Genomic DNA, 16,317 nt, shown 5'->3' with positions numbered 1-16,317 from the left:
TTTTTTTTTTTTTTTTTTTTTTTTTTTTTTTTTTTCCTGGAAGCATAGACTCAAGTTGCCCTGAATACACTCCCAATGTTTTCTCTTTTTTTTGTCTTGTTTTGTTTTTCAAGAGACTGTCTTGCTCTGTCACCCAAGCTGGAGTGCGGTGGTAGCATCATAGCTCACTGCAGCCTCAAACTCCTGGGTTCAAGTGATCCTCCCACCTCAATCTTCGGAGTAGCTGGGACTACAGGCAAGCACCACCAGGCCTGGCTAATTGTTTTATTTATTTATTATTTTTATTTTTATTTTTTTTGAGATGATATTTTGCTTTTTTGCCCAGGCTAGAGTGATGTGGCACAATCTCGGCTCACTGCAACCTCCACCTCCCAGGTTCAAGCAATTCTCCTGCCTCAGCCTCCCTAGTAGCTGGGATTACAGGCATGTGCCACCACACCCGGCTAATTTTGCATTTTCAGTAGAGATGGAGTTTATCCATGTTGGTCAGGCTGGTTGCAAACTCCTGACCTCAGGTGATCTGCTTTCCTAGGCCTCCCAAAGTGCTGGGATTACAGGCATGAGCCACCACACCCGACCTAGCCCATTTACTTTTAAGGTTAATATTGTTATGTGTGAATTTGATCCTGTCATTATGATGTTAGCTGGTTATTTTGCCCGTTAGTTGATGCAGTTTCTTCATACCATCAATGGTCTTTACAATTTGGTATGTTTTTGCAGTGGCTGGTACTGGTTTTCCTTTCCATGTTTAGTGCTTCCTTCAGGAGCTCTTGTAAGGCAGACCTGGTGGTGACAAAATCTCTCAGCATATGCTTGTGTGGAAAGGATTTTATTTCTCCTTCGCTTATGAAGCTTAGTTTGGCTGTATATGAAATACTGGGTTGAAAATTCTTTTATTTAACAATGTTGAATATTGGCCCCCACTCTCTTCTGGCTTATAGTGTTTCTGCTGAGAGATCCACTGTTAGTCTGATGAGCTTCCCTTTGTGGGTAACCAGACCTTTTCCTCTGGCTGCCCTTAACATTTTTTCCGTCATTTCAGCCTTGGTGAATCTGATGATTTGTGTCTTGGGATTCCTGTTCTCGAGGAATGTCTTTGTGGTATTCTCTGTGTTTCCTGAATTTGAGTGTTGGCCTGTCTTACTAGGTTGGGGAAGTTCTCCTGGATAATATCCTGAAATGTGTTTTCCAACTTGGTTCTATTTTCCTTGTCACTTTCAGATACACCATTCAAATGTAGATTTGGTCTTTTCACATAGTCCCATATTTCTTGGAGGTTTTGTTTGTTTCTTTTCATTCTTTTTTCTCTGATCTTGTCTTCTTGCTTTATTTCATTGAGTTGATCTTCAATCTCTGATATTATTTCTTCTGCTTGATTGACTCAGCTATTTATACTTGTGTATGCTTCACAAAGTTCTTGTGCTGTGTTTTTCAGCTCCATCAGGTTATTTATGTTCTTCTCTACACTGGTTATTCTAGCTAGCAATTTGTCTTTTCTTCAAGGTTCTTAGCTTTCTTGCATTGGGTTAGAACATGCTGCTTTAGCTCAGAGGAGTTTGTTATTACCCACTTTCTGCAGCCTACTTCTGTCAGTTCATCAAACTCATTCTCCATCCAGTTTTGTTCCCTTGCTGGCGAGGAGTTGTGATCCTTTGGAGGGGAAGAGGCATTCTGGTTTTTGGAAATTTCAGCTTTTTTGTGCTGGTTTCTCCCAATCAAGCCAGTGGATATTAGCTTGCTGGGCTCCATGGGGGGTGGGACCTACTGAGTCAGGCACCAGAGGGATGCTCCTGATCTGCTGCTTGTGAAGACTGTGGAAAAAGTGCAGTGTCTGGGCTAGAATGTACCATTCCTCCCAGTACAGTCTCTCATAGCTTCCTTTGACTAGGAAAGGGAAATCCCCCGACCCCTTGTGCTTCCCGGGTGAGGTGACACCCCACCTTTCTTAGGCTCACCCTCCATAGACTGCACCCACTATCCAACCAATCCCAATGAGATGAACTTAGTAGCTCAGTTGGAAATGCAGAAATCACCACCTTCTTCGTCGATCTCTCTGGGAGCTGCAGACAGGACCTGTTCCTATTCAGCCATCTTGCTAGCTCTCTAGCATGCTGATTTTTCATCCCGATTTAGCATGAAAATCTGGCAGAGTATTTTCATGGTATTTAATTAATTTTTGTTCTACTTCGGTTAGCAGTTTTATAAACCAGTTAGTCTTTTTATTAAAGTTTTAGGGATTCTTACCAGTCTAAATGATATGAATTTAAAGTTATTAGAAAGCTGTATTCAAGAGTGCTTTTAAGGTCCTTTTATCCTTTCATGAACTTTCTAAAAGATACCATATTCTAGGATTTTGCATGTTTGTGAAGTTTTCAGAAATTGCACTAGCATTAAGTAATTAACTTAATGTAATGACTTTAAATAGTGATAGTTAAAAACACAGTTCACAAGGAAATTTGGTTATCTCTGTGGTCTATGATAGCTTAACATAATAACCTTAATTATGATTGAAAGGATATATTGAGACACTAGAATTTTAGAAATCCTATACAATTTTGGAACATATATTAATGTTATTCATTAAAATATAACCTGAAGAAAATTAAACATTGTTTTTATTTTGACAATCCCATGTAACTAAACATATCAGATAATTCTGTTTACCTCTCCTTTGAATGCTTCAAGGGCCCTCTGTAGCATCCAAAAGTGCGGGGTTAGAAAGAGAATTTTGAAGCTGAAATTTCATTTTGGAAAGCCTATAAAATACATTAAAGGTTTAAAACACTTGATATTATGCTTAACCAGTTTTGACCATGAGGTGAGATTCTTGTAAACATTTTATAACCCTTTACACATTTTGTCAAAAGCAGATCAGTGCTCTAAGAAAACCTGTTGTGCTTTTATTTCAATTTTAATTTACAGAAAAACTTAACAACACTCATTTATCTTTAGCCAATGTCTGCACAGAATTTCTTTTTATAAGATTAACTTTTCACAAACCTTCCACAATGTATTCAAACCTTTAGCTTTATTTTAATTTAAAACAATCTTTTAACCCTCTAACCTAGACAAATATTTACATTCCTGTGCCTTATAACCTTCTAGTAAAAATGCATTTTAGTTTCCTTACACACCTTGCATGTAAATCTATTTTCAGTAGTCTTGACTACATGTTGTAATGGTAACTGTTAGCAACTTTTAATTTGGGTGCATAAATTTCCTTTCATGTATCCTTTCATGACTTATACAGACAATCTGTGATATGCTTAGACTTTCTGAATTGTTCTAATCATCTCTCTTTTTAAGCAACCAGTTATTTTACTTTAGGACAAGAATTTACCATACAATATCCTTTCTTCTATAAAATCTATTTTCTTTATAACCTATTTTGCATAGCTAGGGGAGCATGGCTAATTCCACATATACCCAGCCTTATTGAGAATCTAATGTCTCCAAGGTAGGTAAATTGAACAATTTTCAAAAGTCAAAGCAGTTTATGACCTTAAAGCGTTAGTCAACCTAATATCTGACCTGTCTAATTTAGACAAAATGCCTTTATTTTACCAATAATCTTTAAAGCTGTTTTTATTTCCCAAATATTACTAAAGTTGCATGAACTAAGACATTACAGTTTTTATTTTTTCTTCCAAAATATTTTATCTAAGCACTTATTTTTCTTTAAGCCAATTACTTAGAACTCTTTTATATAAACATCACACACACAACACGTATATAACTACACAGAGAACAAGATCCAGTAGTTGTAGGATTTTTCATTTGCCAGTTTCTTCATTGGATTACTGAACTTGGGGTGGAGCCCGTCAAGAAATGGCTAGGAAAACATGCAGTTTCTGGGGTCTAATAAGCAGACACAGCTGGAAGTCAAAACGGATTTTGAGAAAGATCTATTTGCTTTTAATTCTTGGGGTTCCATGAGGAAAACAGAGGGTTTTTTTCCAAAACAGGGTCAGTTGCACCTTCTTTATTTTTCCCAAGGAGTCCTAGGCGATCAGAAGCTATCTTAGGGCCTCTTATGTGTGCCTTAAGAGTGACAAGACAAAATGGAGAAAAATAATTCAGTCAACTGAGAAGAAAAAACCTTTCTCAGCAAAACAAGATCCACAAAAAGAAAAGATATAAAGGCAGCCAGGCGCCGTGGCTCACACCTGTAATCCCAGCACTTTGGGAGGCCAAGGCAAGCGGATCATAAGGTCAGCAGATCAAGACCATCCTGGCTAACACGGTGAAACCCCATCTGTACTAAAAATACAAAAAATTAGCTGGGCATGGTGGTGGACACCTGTAGTCCCAGCTACTTGGGAGGCTGAGGCAGGAAAATGGCATGAACCCAGGAGGTGGAGCTTGCAGTGAGCCGAGATTGTGCCTCTGCACTCCAGCCTGGGCAACAGAGTGAGACTCTGTCTCAAAAAAAGAAAAGAAAAAAGACATAAAGGCCTTTTAAATATACCTATAGCTTGGCTATCCACTTTTAATTAAGCTGACTCTTAAATATAGTGCTCTTTAAAAAATCCTTTTAAAGTTCTTGTTACCCAACTTTAGCCATGCCAAGTGGCCAATATTTCTGGCTTTTGAACTTGACCTCCCAGGTGCTCAGAGAAAGGAAAATTCAAGACAATTCACGGAAGGGAAGAGAATCAACAAATGGTAAAGTTCGTGCAGGTATCAAATCAGAAAGGACTCATTCCTTAACCCAGGAATCGAACCCAGGCCACTACTGTGAAAGTGAAAAACTTTTGCTGCTGAGCTACAGTACTGGGCAGTCTCCATTGTGTTTCCCAGAAGGACTCCAGAGTAGTTAATTTTGAGTTTGCAAAGGGTTTTAACTACTCAACATAATTTTTAGAGCTAACTGTGACATGAACCCTGAAATTCCTGTTCCCTTGAAGGCAGAGACCAAGAGAAAGTACCACCATGTGGTTACAAAGTCAAGCTCCCAAGGATGTAAAACAAGATGGAGACCTCATCCAGTTTTTTTTGTTTTTGTTTTTTAATGCACTTCAGTGTGTTGTTGTTCATTTGGAATGTTCCATTGTAAGTTATCTTTAGTAAGATTTTGTGATTTCTGTAAGACTATGCTCCCTCCCAAACCTAATGTATAAACCGGAAAGAACTCTGCTTTTCAGAAGTTAAGGATCTCATTTTTACCTAAAATATTGGCTTTGCTTTCAGGTTCCCTTGATAAACTTAGCCAATGACTTTTCCTACCTAAATGTGCAAGAAAAATGAAACAAAGGTGTGGAAAACAAAAATCCCTGTGAATTTTCAAATGCCAAATTTTACAACCCCTGCAATAGTACCATTTACTACCAGTTTCTTTCTGACCTAGTCAAATCTAAGAGGCCTCTAACTGGATCCAATCCAGTTAATTACTGATCAAATCCCATCCTGGACCCAGTCCAGTTTCTGTTGTGACTTCTGAACCCAGTTTGGAACAGAAATTTGCTCAAAGAAACTTGGAGAGTTCAAAACACAAATCTGTGGAGCTGTGATATTCAAGAGAGAACATACCATGATCCCCAGCTACTCTGAGAGATCAAAGGACACAAGTAGGCCCAAGAGGTTCCTCGCTTGTTCCCTCAGTGCTCCTGGGAGTCATTAGAAGGTCTAATTCATATCCCACTTCTGACACCATCTAGTAAAAGAAAAACTTCACCAGTTTAAAGGAGTTTAATTGAGCAATGAACAATTCGCAAATTGGGCAGCCCCAGAATCACAGCAGATTCAGACAGACTCTAGCAATGCCCTGTGGTCAGAACAAATTCATAGACACCAAAAAAAAAAAAGAGAGAGAGAAGTGGCATACAGAAATTGGCAGTGATGTACAGAAACAGCTGGTTGGTTGCAGGTTGGCATTTGTCTTATTTGAACAGTTTGAACACTTAGCAGTCTATAAGTGGTTGAAGTATGGTCCACTGGGATTGGCCAAGACTCAGTTATTGTTACAGGCACATACTCCTAAGTCAGGTTTTTGCTCTTGTCTGCCTGTTAAGCTAGGTTATAGTTCATCCACAGGGATGCAAATACAGAGGTATGAAGTCCTTGTCAGGCCATATTTAGTTTGCTTTGACACTTGAATTCCACCCAAACAAATCAGCTTGAATCAGTGTGAAGAGAAGTGTGGCAACTTTTAAATTTGTCAGTTCCTTACCAATTGTGTTGGTGTTTTAGCATTCAGCCCCAAAGTTCCTTACTCTTGGCCCCCTTCAGTTTTTTCCCTCCTGTGATGGTATTAATAAAGATCTATGCTTAGTTATTTAAAATGAGACTTTGAGAAAAGCAAGACACTTAGATTTCTAAATTTTACTGATGCATTGAGTATTTCTAAGCTGCTGATCGNGCCCACCTTGGCCTCCCAAAATGTTGAGATTACAGGTATGAGCCAACGTGCCCAGCCCAAAACATTTTAAACATAATAAAATCAAAAATAGGTAAATATATATATAATATATATATTTACCTTATATATTATAATATATTATATATTATATAGTCCTGGGTTAAGGAATGAGTCCTTTCTGGTTTGATACCTGCATGAACTTTACCATTTGTTGATTCTCTTCCCTTCCATGAATTGTCTTGAATTTTCCTTTCTCTGAGCACCTGGGAGGTAAAGTTCAAAAGCCAGAAATATTGGCCACTTGGCATGGCTAGAGTTGGGTAACAAGAGCTTTAAAAGGATTTTGTAGTATATATTATATAATACATATAATATAATATATATATTCTCACTGTATCAGTGTGCTGTGTAAAAAATTACTCCAATAGCATGAATTTGCTAATTTAGTCTAATTTTAAATACAGAAGAAAATGTGAATTAGTAAACAAAACAAAAAAGAACGGAGTCATAAAACATTGTATAAAGATGGGTAAAGAAATAATTTTTACCCTGAAGTCCAAGGTCAAATTGGGCTAGCAAAGTTCACTCAGCCATTTTGGTTGTTATTTAGTACGGGTCCTTAAAGAACCTATGTAAACAAGTAAGTTTGATCTGTTGCTAACAGATCCATTGTTAATACGTAAAAAGTTGTCTGAGATCAGTTTAGTCTCTTCTAAGTTCTTGGTATGACATTTTTGCCCAAACCAATTTGTGCTGTCAATGCAGAGAGTGTTTTAAACACAGTGGCAGTGCTAATAGATAGCTTAGGGGAAGAAGTGGGATGTTTATGGCTTCTCCCTTTTCTTTCCAAAGCCCCACCCCACTGATCCTTAATAAGCACACAGTCTAGGTAGAAACCAGTTCTCACTATGCCGCACAACTGCAAGACATGTTCCCCAGCCTCCTTCTCCATCCACATCAAGAAAGTTTGGAGCTGTCACCATCATTACTACCCTATTTGAAATAATTACAAAATCTAGAATTAGAAGAGCTTAAATTTTAGGGCTTTGTTATATAACATTCTCTTTTTAAATATTCGGTAGTTATTGTCACCTTGGAAAGTTCTACAAAATATCCCTTAAGTTTTGCAGACTTTCCCACATGGGTATCTTCTGGTTATAATAGTTTGCTCTATTTAATATGTGTACAGTTTCACTGCTAGGGTGGTTCTCCCACTTATCTTGAATCTAGTGTGAGTGTTTTGAAAAGTTTTTGCTCGTTAAAAGAAGCAGAGCAATAGAGATGAGAGGAAAATCTGAAAAGATAATGACACAATTTCCCACTTAATTTTCATTAAGTAAGAGATGAAAACTTTAGCTTCTGCATCAGGAAGTTTGATTTTTTTAATTAATTTTTTCTTTGAGTAAGGGTCTCACTCTGTTGCCCAGAGTGAGTGTAGTGGCATGGTCAAAGCTCACTGCAGCCTTGACCTCCCAGGCTCAAGCAATCTTTCCACCTCAGCCTCCCAAGTAGCTGGGACCACAGGCATGCACCACCACACCCAGCTAATTTTTTAATGTTCTGTAGAGACAAGGTCTGGCTATGTTGCCCAGGCTGGTCTCAAACTCCTGGACTCAAGCAATCCTCCCATCTCAGTCTCCCAAAGTGCTGGTATTATAGGCATGAGCCACTGTGCCCGACCTAAGAAATTTGATTTTTAATATACATTTTTTTATAGTTGACTTCCTAATCTCCTATATGGTTGCCTGCTTCTTCTAATGTGTCATTTTTGTTTTTTAGGATTAAAAGAAGGATATTATTGTTAATACCAAAATGGCTTTATGAAGATATTCCTAATATGAAAAACAGCAATGTTGTGAAAATGCTACAGGTAACCTAACATCATCCAACAAAAACTGAGTGGCAATTGAGACCAAGAGTGCAGTCTAATAATTAGAATAGAATTTCCATTCAAATAAATAAATGTGCACACATATTAACATAATTATATAGACATATGTAAAAACAAAATTGTACCTGTTTCAAACCATACATAAAAGAGATGAGACAATAGAGTTGGAGGAAAGAAAGCAGAAGAAATAAAGAAATAAAACTGTTCAAAAGAGAAAAGTGAATTGGAAGATTGTGGGCCTCATGCACGAGTCACCTGGTGACCAAGCAATTGGTAGATGTCTTCAGGAACAAAGGGAGTAGGGAAGAAAAGCTCAATGAAATGAGCCTCAAAGACTCAGAGGGCTTCTGTTTCACATGAGATGGAGAGCCAGGTGGAGCCCAAGAAGGGCATCATTTTACTCTTTAAACCCGGTGGAATTTGAGAAAAGCAGTATGAGAGAACTGTGAACAATAGTGTCACCAGGCTGGGCTAGGTTTCCATTCTGGCGAAGAGAAGGCCATACACCAGGAAGCCCCTGAGGGTACAGGGACTTCACTGATTATAAAGGAGGGAAGGAACAAGCTAAAGTTATGTGTGTTCCTGATAACCCCTGGCCCTCGGGCTTGGCTGTCAAGGGGCTCAAAACCCAGTCCAAGGGACAGACACATCATCCAAGGCTCACAATGCAGTGATGAAGTGCAATGATAGAAACGAGCCCAAACATGTGATGGGAGTGGAGAGAAGTCACTGAAAGGTGAGGAGTTGCTCAGGAGAAACAGAGGGAATTCAAAGTCAGGAGGACACCTGGGGGTTAGAACAGCATGTTGGGTAAGAAGATGAGGTATTTGTAAAACAAATAGAAGTGACTGTTTCAAGCCCTGGTGAGCCTATTAGCTTACTCTTTCCCCAACCTCATGTCATCTGAACAAAGGGTTTCTAGGCTAAAAATAAAATACTTTTTAAAAGTTTAAAGACAACTGGTCAACAGAATAGAGTCTGAGTTCTGTAACACAAGACTTCTGTGATCTGATCCACTCACCATCCAGCTTTACTCCAGCCACTCCTCACGTCAAGCTTTTTGATGAAGCAACACCCAATGTGTTGTTCTTGTCAAGACCTGGCAAGCTCACTAAGGAGGTTGGGCCCGAAGAACATTGGAATGACACTTCATGTCTCTTTATTCAAGAACTCCCTCTTTGCTAAACTCCCTTCCTATTCTGGGCTCCTGGAATTAGAGGCAAACCTTAGGGTTTCCCTCAGATAAGGTTTTATTTTCTGCCCAAGAGACTAAGGAATGGTGTCTTGGTCTGCTTGGGTGGTTTAAACAACAAATATTTATTTGTCACAGTGCTAGAGGCTGGGAAGTCCATGATGAGGGAGCCAGTCAATTTACTTGCTAGTGAGGGCTCTCTTGTGGACAGCTGACTTCTCACATGGCAGAGGGAGAGATGATTTCTCTTCTGTCTCTTCTTCACTAATCCCATTCATGAAGGCTCCACCCTAGTGACCTAATTACCACCCAAAGGCTCCACTTTCAAATAATATCACGTTGGTTTCAACATGAGGGGGACTGGGGAGAGAGTACACAAACATTCAGCTCATAACAGGGAACTATAATCTTATAATTGTGTTGGGTGACAGTTTGCCCAGGAAGGCCAGCCATCTGCTGGAAAGCCTCAAGTCCATTTATTGCCCAGAAAAGTCATTAGGCTAAAAAACCTTCACCCACCCTCCTGATCATCACAAACATGTCTGAATTGTGAGTAGCTTTATTTATTTATTTATTTGTTGCTTTTTGTTTTGAGACAGAGTCTTGCTCTGTCACCCAGGCTAGAGTGCAGTGGCATGATCTCAGCTCGCTGTAACCTCTGCCTCCTGGGCTCAAGCAATTCTCCTGCCTCAGCTTCCCGAGTAGATGGAATTATAGGCTTGTGCTACCATGCCTGGCTAATTTTTGTATTTTTAGTAGAGATAGGGTTTCACCATGTTGGCCAGGCTGGTCTCAAACTCCTGGTCTCAAGTGATCTGCCCGCCTTGACCTCAAAGTGCTGGGATTACAGGCCTGAGCCACTGCTCCCAGCCACTATACACCTTGAGAACCTCAGTACCAAGCGTTTGTCACATGCTCATTCTCAGTATGTGAGCAAAATAGGATTCTCCCCAACCTTTTTTATTTAAGCAACAAAATATTTTCTTGTAACAAGAAATATTAATATTCTTGCCTCAGAAGACCAATTTTTAAAAGGCCCTAAAATTAAATAATAAGTTAATATGTAAGACTCAACTTTTCTCTTTAAAACTTTTAAACTGAGAAATGCGCTTAAGAAATGGATTATTTTACTATTGCTTTTCTCCAGTCTTCTCATGTAGAATTTAATAAAGATTTGGAAGCAAGCAGGATAACAAAAGACAAAAGGAGGAAATCATATGGGAACATAAACAATGTGAGAAAAGGGAGGGAGAAAGCAAGGTTGAAAGAAAGCAAAATTCCAGTCCTCAATTATCCAGTTGGTTCCTTTAAATGTCTTTTGTAAAATAAAACAATGTCTTTTTTTCCTAGGAAAATAATGAACTTATGAATAATAATTCCAGTGAGCAGGTCCTATATGTTGATCCCATGATTACAGAGATAAAAGAAATCTTTATCCCAGAACACAAGCCTACAGACTACAAGAAGGAGAATGCAGGACCCCTGGAGACAAGAGACTACCTGCAAAACTCGCTATTTGACAATACTACAGTTGTGTATATTCCTGATCTCAACACTGGATATAAACCCCAAATTTCAAATTTTCTGCCTGGGAGAAGCCATCTCAGCAATAATGATGAAATCACTTCCTTAACACTTAAACCACCAGTTGATTCCTTAGACTCAGGAAATAATCCCAGGTCACAAAAGCATCCTAATTTTGCTTTTTCTGTTTCAAGCGTGAATTCACCTAGCAGCACGCTATTTCTTGGAGAATTAAGCCTCATATTAAATCAAGGAGAATGCAGTTCTCCTGACATACAAAACTCAGTAGAGGAGGAAAGCACCATGCTTTTGGAAAACGATTCACCCAGCGAAACTATTCCAGAACAGACCCTGCTTCCTGATGAATTTGTCTCCTGTTTGGGGATCATGAATGAGGAGTTGCCATCTATTAATTCTTATTTTCCACAAAATATTTTGGAAAGCCACTTCAAAAGGATTTCACTCTTGGAAAAGTAGAGCTGTGTGGTCAAAATCAACATGAGAAAGCTGCCTTGCAATCTGAACTTGGGTTTACCCTGCAATAGAAATTGAATTCTGCCTCTTTTTGAAAAAATGTATCCACATACATATCTTCATATGGACACATGTTTTCATTTCCTTGGATAAATACCTAGGTAGGGGATTGCTGGGCCATATGATAAGCATATGTTTCAGTTCTACCAGTCTTGTTTCCAGAGTAGTGACATTCTGTGCTCCTACCATTACCGTGTGAGAATTCCAGGAGCTCCATGCTCTTTTAATTTTAGCCATTCTTCTGCTTCATTTCTTAAAATTAGAGAATTAAGATTCCGAAGGTGGAACATGCTTCATGGTCACACATACAGGCACAAAAACAGCATTATTTGGATGCCTTCTATATTTTTTATGAAGTGTCAACTATTTCCTCTTTCTTTTCCCTCACTGAAAGATGCAAAACAGCTCTCTATTGTATACAGAAAGGGTAAATAATGCAAAATACCTGGTAGTAAAATAAATACTGAAAATTTTCCTTTAAAATAGAAAGGCCGGGCATGGTGGCTCATGCCTGTAATCCCAGCACCTTGGGAAGCCGAGGCAGGTGGATCACCTGAGGTCAGGAGTTCGAGTCCAACCTGGCCAACATGCTGAAACCCTGTCTCTACTAAAATTACAAAAATTAGCCGGGCATGGTGGCAGTTGCTTGTAATCCCAGCTACTCAGGAGGCTGAGGCGGGAGAATCGCTTGAACCAGGAAGGCGGAGGTTGCATTGACCTGAGATTGTGTCACTGCACTCCAGCCTGGGTGACAAGAGTGGGAAAAAAAAAAAAAAAAAAAAAAAAAAAAAAACAATAACTAATGTTTGCTTGCAAAGGGAAAGGCAAGTTTAATTTTCATTTTATCACTTAAAGTTCAGTTCTCTTGAGTAGATAAAAATGTAGCCCCAAATAATAAAATAAATGAAGAATAGAAACAGAAGAGAAGTTAATAGTTAATTAGTCATTTGTTGTATTATTTTTTTCCCCTACTCTCCATTCAGGTATCAGGGATTTGATCTTAGTGTGATTTGGGAGTAACAGGGCTGTGAAACAATGATGTGTTGGAATCATGGGTTGCTGTCTTCATTTACGTCAAGAGTGATGGTCTTGTTCTCCTGTGGCATAGTTGGGATATGATTTACACTATAATAGAATCTATGAGAGGTAACAGATGCAGGATCAGCAAGATGTAACTTTTTGGTTACAAACCAGATACATGCTAGAAAATTATTGTTAAAACAGGTATTTGTTCAGTACCTGTTTTGACGGCAAATACTTGCTGAACCTTCCATTGCCCCATATCCCATGTCTCCTGCAGATATCACTAGTCAATCAGAACAGGCCTTTCTGCTGAGCTGTACAAGTGGCCTCAGAAGCCTCCCAAGCAGTGCTCCTTATGGCCACAATCCATAAGGACTGGGGTGGGAGATTAAATCCATCTACCAGTGAGGTCAATATGGAAAAGTAGTTGATCTTTAAAATGTGAAATGCATATTTTAAGCTGAGAAATATTACCCAGCAGACTATTGTGATTAATATTTACGGACAAGGACAACATTTTCGAATGATCGGAACAGTTTAAAATAGAGTAGAGCAGGGCAAGTAAATTCATGCCTATAGTCCTAGCTACTCTGGAGGTTGAGGCAGAAGGAAAACTTGGGCCCAAGAGTTAGACACTGCAGCACGCCATGATTGATGATCATTTGCCAGAGCGGCAGAGCGAGACCCCATCTCTAAAAAATAAATAAATAAACATTCATTCATTCATTCATTCATTAAAATAGGTAGATTACAACTGAATTTCTTTTTCTCCTCTAACAGTTGTCAATTTATACTCATATTCAGTCATTTAATTTTATTATGAAAAATCAAGCAGTTTACTTAAAAAAGACTCATTGCTTACTATGTCTTTAGCAAAGGAGCAGACTAATTTGTTTTACTTTTTTTTTTTCTTGACAAAAATCTAAAAGCAATTTTATGGTCATTAAATATCCCTGAAATGAGGTTGACTATATATCCCAGTTTGCCCTGGTTTCTGTCCACTGTCCCAGTGTTAATTATGACCAGTAACTGCCTTCATTCACTCTCAGAAGCATCCCTTATTTGGATAATAAATCATATGGTCACTCAAGACTTCTTAATGTCCAGCATATAAGTAATCAGAATTTATCTTTTTTTTTTGCACTGACAATCCTCTTTATTTTGCTTTTTATCATTTACTATGGCCATTTTGCTCCAAAAGGGATATTACTATTCATTGTAATGAAAAACAAGTTTCCCCTGATGTAAAACTCTATTCTGTTTATCCTGAAATATGTATATATTTTTTGTACTTTGCATATTCTGAAAGGAATATATTTTAAATCACTAATGAAATGCTAATCTTAAATATCTTGACTTGTAAATTGTTGTATGCCTTTGCTTGATTCTTTTGCAAAAGGAGAATTATAAAGAAGCCAAGAAGGAGGTAGTATTTGAGATCGAAATAACGAAAGACTAAGATAAATCTTTAATGTTTGCAAACCTGATGAAGACATCCGGTAATATGTGAAGAATATTTTTATAGAACGTTTCACTATAATTGTAATCTATCACACATGAAAAAAAGCTTTTATCAAAGCTTAAAGGATTACAGCATTATTTGATCTTCTGCAAATGTTTCCACTGCAGCGAGTGCCTCCTTCTCGCCCCCTAGAGTGGGAAGGAACCTGCTTTTTCATTCTGTGGTGTCTTAACACACATCACTATTCAGCACAAAAGAGACACTTATGATTCTATCTTTGCCATTAGCCCTTGTTGGTCCCAATGGACTAGAAATTGAGGCTATACCTGCAATGAGAACAGTGTACCTGCCTTTGTCCCAACTCGGGAGAAAAATTAAGCTGCTTTATCACAATGCAACCTTCGCAGGGGAAAAAAGGTTTCGTTCTATAAATCTTTTATTCAAGAAGGATTCATTGAACTATTGAATGCCCTTACTGTTATATGTGCAAGACCTTTTGAAGGATATGGATTTAACAAAATGAGTCAGTTCCTGCAGTCTTGGGGCTTATATTCTAGGGGGAAGAGACAGACAGTAAATTAGGACAAGTCATTGCCCCCAAGGAGCTTACATTTTAGTGGGGAAGAGGCCAGAGGTAGGGGGTGGAGAGAGGCAGAAAAAAAAATAAAGGAAAATGTCAGATACTGTGCTGTGTAGAGAGGTAAAATGGGAAAAAGTGGTGGATAGCAACTCGGTGGCCACTTTACACCAGCTGGTCAGGAAAGATCATTCCCAAGAAGTGATACTGACATTCATCTGAGTCCCAGGTAAGAGCCAGCTTGCCACTGACAAATCCTTCTATAGAGAAAGTCTTGAGTGGCTAATATCTTTACTTCTTTGCCTCCTGTACAACTTGCCCGTGATTATCTCCCACCCTAACCACACCCCACCTCCCATCTTTACCTTCTTAAGCCAGAATTTTCTGCAGATTCTGAGGGCAAGTGCATACATTTTCATCTTTCTATCTAGCTCTTGGGCCTATTATTAACTTTCTTTCTCTGAGTCTCACAATCTTTTAAGTCACTGATTCCTAAAGGGGCATGTCCTGCTTCTTGGTATGGGTAAAGGGGAAGGAAGAAGAGAGAAAAAGCCTCTCAAGTTACCAATCAGAGGGAGGAAGGGAAGAGAAATACAAAGAAAGTCAGGTTAATACTTAAGAATGCTAAAGCAAAATGGAGTGCCATAGTTCTGGACAACACTAATGCTGATTAAGGAATATCGTTTCCTCCTGTTCTAGTATCTTTCTCTCCCTCTCCCTCCTTTTTCTAACATAAAAACCATAGGAGGAGGTGCAAGTCAAGTACAGTTTAGGGGTGTTTGCTCTGTGTGCATGCAGGTGTGTGTGTGTTTAATTAGAATTTCCTTCGTTTTTTTTTTTTTAAACAGGGTATTGCTCTGTCACCCAGGCTGGTGCACAATCATGGCTCATTGCAGCCTCAACCTCCCAGGCCCAAGCGATTCTCCTAACCCAGCCTCCTGAGTAGCAAGTGCACACCACTATACCCAGCTATATTTTAAATTTTTTGTAGAGACAGAGTCTCACCGTTTTGCCCAGGCCTGGACTCAAACTCTTGGGCTCAAGCAATCCTTCTGCCTTGGCCTCTCAAAGTACTGGGAATTATAAGCATGAACCACTGCACCCAGACTAAAATTAGGATTTCTTTTTAGTTATAAAGAGTACTGAAGAGAGGCTTATGAGTTTTTAAGATGTGGTTCTCAGGTAATGTGAGTTGCTGTTTGGCCTTCCAGCACATGACTATGGCATTGAGCAAAGGTTTTCAAAAATAAATTTTAACAATTGATTGTCTTTCTCCAAATGCAATCTGTTGGCTAGGCACAGTGGCTCACGCCTGTAATTCCAACACTTTGAAAGTCTGAGGCAGGCAGATCACTTGAGGTCGGGAGTTCGAGACCAGCCTGGCCAACATGGTGAAACCCAATCTCGACTAAAAATACAAAGATTAGCTGGGCATGGTGGTGCCTGCCTGTAGTCCCAGCTACTCGGGAGACTGAGGCAGGAGAAATGCTTGGGGAACCCGAGGTGGAGGTTGCAGTTGAGCCAAGATTGTGCCACTGCCACTCCAGCCCTAGGGTGGGACAGAGAGGGAGACTCCCATCTCAAAAAAAAAAAAAAAAAAAAAAAAAAAAAAAAAAAAGCAATCTGTTCTAGAATCCTCAAATGTAAAACGGATGAAAGCAAATCTCCTGTTGAAACACACCTTGGAGGTCATACCTGCACCCTCTGCCTCTCCCTCTCTCTTCTCCACACTTGCCTCTGAAGCAACATGAACAAA

At 39.0% G+C, this 16,317-nt stretch overlaps 1 protein-coding gene across 1 annotated transcript in view; it reads left to right on the top strand.

The window, feature by feature from the left end:
• Positions 1-11,988, top strand: part of IL23R (interleukin 23 receptor) — a 78,534-nt gene extending 66,546 nt beyond the window's left edge. Inside the window, exons 10-11 of the mRNA XM_017877276.1 lie at positions 8,138-8,228; positions 10,792-11,988. Coding sequence (XP_017732765.1) covers positions 8,138-8,228; positions 10,792-11,442 — 742 coding nt within the window. The 3' untranslated portion in view covers positions 11,443-11,988. The remainder of the gene's footprint in view (positions 1-8,137; positions 8,229-10,791) is intronic.
• Positions 11,989-16,317: the final 4,329 nt, after the last annotated feature.

Source organism: Rhinopithecus bieti, unplaced genomic scaffold, assembly GCF_001698545.2.
Source record: "Rhinopithecus bieti isolate Rb0 unplaced genomic scaffold, ASM169854v2 scaffold_6380, whole genome shotgun sequence".
Classification (NCBI taxonomy): domain Eukaryota; kingdom Metazoa; phylum Chordata; class Mammalia; order Primates; family Cercopithecidae; genus Rhinopithecus; species Rhinopithecus bieti.
The sequence above is the reverse complement of the archived record's forward strand: the minus strand, read 5'-3'. Positions and strand labels throughout refer to the sequence as shown.